Source organism: Engystomops pustulosus, chromosome 6 (assembly GCF_040894005.1).
Source record: "Engystomops pustulosus chromosome 6, aEngPut4.maternal, whole genome shotgun sequence".
Classification (NCBI taxonomy): Eukaryota; Metazoa; Chordata; class Amphibia; order Anura; family Leptodactylidae; genus Engystomops; species Engystomops pustulosus.
This window is the reverse complement of record NC_092416.1, coordinates 62865108-62871227: the sequence shown is the minus strand read 5'-3', so window position 1 is coordinate 62871227 and position 6120 is coordinate 62865108. Positions and strand designations below refer to the sequence as shown.

The window sequence follows — 6120 nt, the reverse complement described above, 5'->3', positions numbered from 1 at the left end:
TGGGATATGTCTTTGCCCTCCATCGTAAGGGTACATCGGGTATCCTCCCAACATATCCTTACGATAGAGGGACACAACAAGGTGTGAATACAGCCTAAACTCATAGACAATCCAACAGTAGTTCATGTTTTAGGTATAATTCTTGCTGCTCAAACTTAAGTGAAAAGTTTAAAATTCAAGTGAAAGAGAAAGCATCAGATTCTGACTTCAGTTCAGGCCCATTAACACTGCGTGTAAGGAATATGTTTATTTTGTGGGACCACCCCTTTGGTGAGGCAACGCACTGTACCAAACAGTTAAATGACAAATATAGCTCTGCGCCATGTGTTTGTGACGAGTCCGCACCGCAATGTGCGGTAAACAAACAGCCCCCACTCCATTATTGCCTTCTACTAAATTTAAATGAGAGAATTTAGCAGACTCCCTCAATAAAATGACAAAACTCACCAAAACAAGCTTTGTGGCTTGTGCTATTAATTGAAGCTCTGTTCTGGTAGAGCTTACTGACAGAAACCAGAGGCCTGTATGCCAGCCAAAAAATGGATACTGTAAAAAGTCTGAAAGGGATTTCCAGAATTTACCAGGCAATTTATAGTCTTACACAACCGCCTTTCATTGCCTGCAAAAATGTAATATAGAAGTAGAGTCAAAGGGGTGAAAAGAAATTTTGATAACTTGATTTTTCATTAACAGGAGAAAAATATATAAATATTAAATTTAAGAAAATGTACCATCAAAATCCAGCATGATAAACCAAATACCATCATAGATCCAGCATTGTGACTGTGGTAATCTTCTTAGATTTGTTATCCATGGCCTCCTTCCCTCTAAAATCAACTTTTAAAATTATGTTATTGAGGTTGACCCCTCTATGATCTGGCTTAATAGACTGTAACATTGTCTTATCCCCCTCCATCCAGCAAAATAATACATAATGGGGGTCATTTACTAAGGGCCTGATTCGTGTTTTCCCGACGTGTTACCCGAATATTTCCAATTTGCACCGATTTTCCCTGTATTGCCCCGGGATTTTGGCGCACGCAATCGGACTTTGGCGCATCGGCACTGGCATGCACGAGACGGAAATGGGGGGGCATGGCCGAACGAAAACCCGACGGATACGGAAAAACCGCTGCATTTAAAAAAAAACAAAAGTGTCACGGAGCTTGCACTTACCTTCACCAGGAATAGGCCGGTGTACTTGAGTGCATTTCAGCGGACTTCAGCGCAGCAGCGCCACCTGGTGGATGTCGGAGGAACTACCTTAGTGAATCCCGGCCAGACCCGAATCCACCGCAGAGAACGCGCCGCTGGATCGCGAATGGACCGGGTAAGTAAATCTGCCCCAATATGTCACACATCTCTGCACAAAGCCGCGGCTGATAGAAGAAACTGAAGAAGAGAGTCATGCGACGTGGGAGCACATTGTCTGCAGGTGAGTATTATTATTTTTTTATTGTTAACGGCCAAGTATTGATTAAACTTGAAGGGGGGGGTTATTTCTATATATTTATATGGGGGCCATATACAGGGAAGGAGGCTCTGAATATATCTAAACTTGATGGGTATATATATATATATATATATATATATATATATATATAGTTGTATATAATATAGATAAACTGGGAGTGGCTACATGGGGGGCTTTACATAAATTAACTAGGAGGGCTTCTGAATATAAAAAAATTGGGGTGGAGAACTCTATATATGGGGCAACATAGTCATTCAACTGGGGAAAGGGGAAACATGGGAGGCTGTATATAGTTAAACTGAGGGGGATCCAAATATGGGAGCCAGATAGTAATTAAACTGGTGGTTGGGTAACTATATGGGAGGCTGAAGGGGGTGGGCTATATATTGGAGCCAGATAGTAATTATCCACAAAATAGAGAAAAATATTTTCACTATGACCGGAGCTCCAAGATTTCTAAAACTTCGATGAACAGCACCAATCTTCAATTTCTCCTGCTGAAAGTATGTCACCATTCAGACTAGCACCATCACGTTCTCATTCTCCTCCTTTATTATATTGTAAAAAAATCCAATAAAAATGCGCATATCACAAATTCACATAACGGGACGCTAGCTTTCTCTCCGCCCGACCCAGGGTTTCGCCGGCAAGGCTTCTTCCGGAAATATCACATAATTGCAGTCATTTAAATTCCAGCCCCGCCCTTCTGCTCTGAGTAAAATCTGCAGCACATTGCAGGGTGTCCATGGATGCTGGCAGTTTCCTTTAAAGGTGACTGGACAGCAATTCTGACCATGTAAAATGCCACAGATATGTGTGTAATCATACCATTATGTGTGGTGTTAGTAGCAGCAGGACTGTGAAAAATTGATTATTATTCCTAAATCATAGCTTCTGGTGACGTGTCGCCACGGTGCTCTGCCCCGCAGTCCTATTCCTCTATCTGCTGTACTATTAAACCCTAAGCTTGCTACAGATTTTTCTCAGAGAAGAAGGGAGGAGCTGGAATTTAAATGACTTGCAATTATGTAATATTTATTTCCCTCTACTTGGGGAAATATTTCACAGACCATGGACGTTAGATAACTCGGCCTATAGCTATAAATTGTGAAATGGGTATATTTACATTTAAAGGACCATAACCAAAACCTAACCTTATACCCATAACCGTAACCTTATTGCAATTGAATATAGATTTTTGTTACCTCTTACCAGATATTCCAAGGGGGAAGAACTGTAATGATTTTCAATGGGACAGTGGGCATAAAATATAGGCAATCCCCAGTCCCCATAATCCCTATATTATATTTTATACTGTATCTCAAACAATTATTTTCTTGTCTGTGACTGTTATCAGCTGCAAGTCTTATAGAGCCATTGCATCATAATGAGAAGCTTATTTTACTGTCCCTTTAAAGAACTTAGAATGTTGCGACATCACTGATTGTTGCTTCACATTCCACATCAGAACATGCTCATCTCCCTGAACATGGCATGACATCCACAATATAAAATGTCCCTTTCCCATACTTTAAATCTTCCAGCTGTCATTTTTGACAACGGATCAGGATTATGTAAAGCTGGACTAGCTGGGGATGGCTTTCCAAGATCAGTCATTAACACAGTGATTGGTCGCGCGAGGTCAGAATTTGGTTTGTTGGGAGCCAACAGAAAAAACTACTATGTTGGCAAAGAAGCTCAAGACTTAAGAGGAATTTTGTCATTGACACATCCCATCGAGCATGGTATTGTAACATCCTGGTCGGACATGGAGAAAATCTGGGAGCACATGTACACCTGTGAGCTTCAAATTCAGTCCAGTGACAGATCAGTTTTGCTATCAGAAGCTCCTCTCAACCCAACTGACAATCGTGAGAAGATGACAGAAGTGATGTTTGAGAGCTTCAATGTCCCTGCCATGTTTGTGGCATCACAAGCTACTCTATCTCTCTATGCCAATGGCCGCACATCAGGTTTAGTCTTGGACATTGGGGATGGCGTCACCACCACATTTCCAATTTATGAAGGATTTCATTTAACCCATGCCGGGAATCGCCTCAACATTGCTGGACGGGACATCACAGATTATTTCATGAGGCTTCTTATGGAGACTGGACTTTCTTTGGTCAGCAGTGCAGAGAAAGAAATTACTAGAGACATGAAGGAAAAGCTATGCTATGTGGCTTTAGATCCAAGGGAAGAAATGAAAAAGGATTTTAAAGACTGTTCAACCGAATACACTCTTCCGGATGGAAAGGTTGTCACTGTTGCCCACCAAAGGTTCCGTGCACCAGAGATACTGTTTTCACCATCTATAAATGGAACTGAAGCCCCTGGAGTGCACACAATGATCATTGACAGCATTCTCAAGTGTGCTGTGGATACCCGGAAAGCCCTATTCAAAAACATCTTGTTGTCTGGTGGTTCCACCCTTTTCCCTGGTTTTGAGGAAAGAGTTCACAATGAAATCCAAGCCATGGCACCAGAGACTGTCCAGGTAAAAGTCTTAGCCCCAGATGACAGAAACTTTGCTGTCTGGATTGGAGGATCAATCCTGACTTGTTTAGAGTCTTTTAGGGAGATGTGGATCACATCCGCAGATTACAGGGAGTTTGGTCCAGCTGTTGTACATGATAAATGTGCCTGACTGTTTAATAACCAGTATGCCTAAAATAAAACAGTTAACCATACATATGTGAACCCTTAGTGTTACTTTTTGGTGGTTCAAAATATAATATGTTTAGCCACATCCAGGAATTCTCTTAGGTGTTATTTTTTTACCTCTGGGGAGTATATGGGAACCTTTCAGGTGGTTTTCCCACCCTATAACTGTCCCTGTCATGTGCAGCATCAAGTGATGACCTATCCTATGGTATGTCACACTAAGCTTTATTTGACTGAAAAGTCAAGTTATTAACTTTTGATACTTTTAATCTTCTATTACATGAATGCATAACCAAATGATGTTGATCTCTGCTCTGGAACTAGTAAGAGGCAACCTGTCACAACATTTCCACAAATACAGCTAGTGACTTTTAGTTTTCCTTGCATCCCCATAAATCAACTTTATTTTATATTACCTGGGGGGCATGTCCTGCTAGGCCGGCACCTCCCCTCTACACCTTCCCATGTCCCATGACTCAAAGTGATGTCACCTTAGGTCCTTTACCCAGTTATATTTGTAATGTCAATCTAAGGTTTTTAAAATGTATAACTTGACTTTTCATTAAAAAAGGATGATTGGGAGGAACCATAGGAAAGGCCATTGCATGATGCTGGGGACAGTATTGGGTAGAAAGACTTTACTGAAGATGAGCAAAGACTGATAATAAAATAGTTTAAGGGTTTTTTTAAAAAAAGGTTTTTAAATTACCTATAATTAAAGTATCATTTACTTGCCTATTCCCAAGGAAGCTCATGGAGCAAGTGACCCCTGAATGGCATCAGGTGCTTCAATTATAAAGACAAAGGAAAAAAAGCAGCACACCATATATATATATATATATATATATATATATATATATATATATATACACACACACACTATTTTTCAGACTATAAGGTGCACCAGAGTATAAGGTGCACCATCAATAAATGCCTGCTAAAACGTCTGGGACAGTGATGGCGAACCTTTAGCGACCGAGTGCCCAAACTGGAAACCCAAATCCCCTTCATTTATTGTGAGGTGCCAACCAAAATTGCTCACTGTTCTTTCACAACGTTCAATCTTACTGGTCTCTTGAGGACACCAACACAGTAGAAAGAAAGGATGGAAAATTTGCATCATTTTAGCTTCTTTTCAGTGTCCCTCTTTACACAGAGAATCGTGGGGCCAGCAGGGAGTCCTTCAGAAATAATAAGGCCCTGTCTATACATTCTCCCTCTTCCTACAGTCCCAAGTAGCCAAGTAAGTTACTTTAAAATATCACTGAAAGCAGCATCTTTACAAGTTGCTTGGGACTACGGGAAAATTCTTTGAGCCCTGTCTGATGTGCTGGGGCGATGGCCCGGGTGCCCACAGAAAGAGCTTGGAGTGCGGCCTCTGGCACCCGTGCCATAGGTTCGCCACCACTGGTCTAGGTTTATATATAAGGCACACCGGATTATAAGGTGCACCTGATTATAAGGATGTATGACCAGCAGGTGGCAGACCTGTGCACAGTTCAAGGCAGCTGTTGTCTGTAAGTATGGTTCATATATAAGGCGCACTGGACTATAAGGCGCACCTTTCATTCCTGAGAAAATCAAAGGATTTTTTGTGCGCCTTATAGTCCAAAAAATATGGTTCTGTAAATGTGTGAAAAGCAATGGAAATTAAAGAAAATCTACCATCAAACACATTTTCCAGGCACAGTGACTGTGGTGATCTACTTATATTTGTTATCCATGGCCTCTACCCTTTTAAAATAAACTTTTAAAATTATACTAATAAGTCTCAGGAGCTCTGGGGGTTTTACAATAGGTTCAAGAGAAGAAATCAGGGAGTTAGTGAGACATGGGAATAATTTGATTTTAGCCTCTAGTTTATCCATGCTTCATTTCGATGGTAGATTTTCTTTGAGTGATTCAAATTATAAAGCTGAGCCCATTTAGTTTTCAAAAATCCCCAACAACTATAATAAAACAGAGATGTTATCAGTGAAAAG

General features: G+C 40.8%; 1 protein-coding gene across 1 annotated transcript; it reads left to right on the top strand.

Moving 5' to 3' along the window:
- Window positions 1-2924: 2924 nt before the first annotated feature.
- On the top strand, window positions 2925-4164 carry LOC140065718 (actin-5-like). The gene has a single exon (XM_072113291.1). The coding sequence runs from the start codon at window positions 2988-2990 to the stop codon at window positions 4119-4121; it is 1134 nt and encodes a 377-aa protein (XP_071969392.1). The 5' UTR covers window positions 2925-2987; the 3' UTR covers window positions 4122-4164.
- Window positions 4165-6120: the final 1956 nt, after the last annotated feature.

What these genes read in the sequence shown, in the direction of transcription:
- LOC140065718 (XM_072113291.1), top strand. Translation starts at nt 2,988, where the DNA reads ATGTCCCTTTCCCATACTTTAAATCTTCCAGCTGTCATTTTTGACAAC.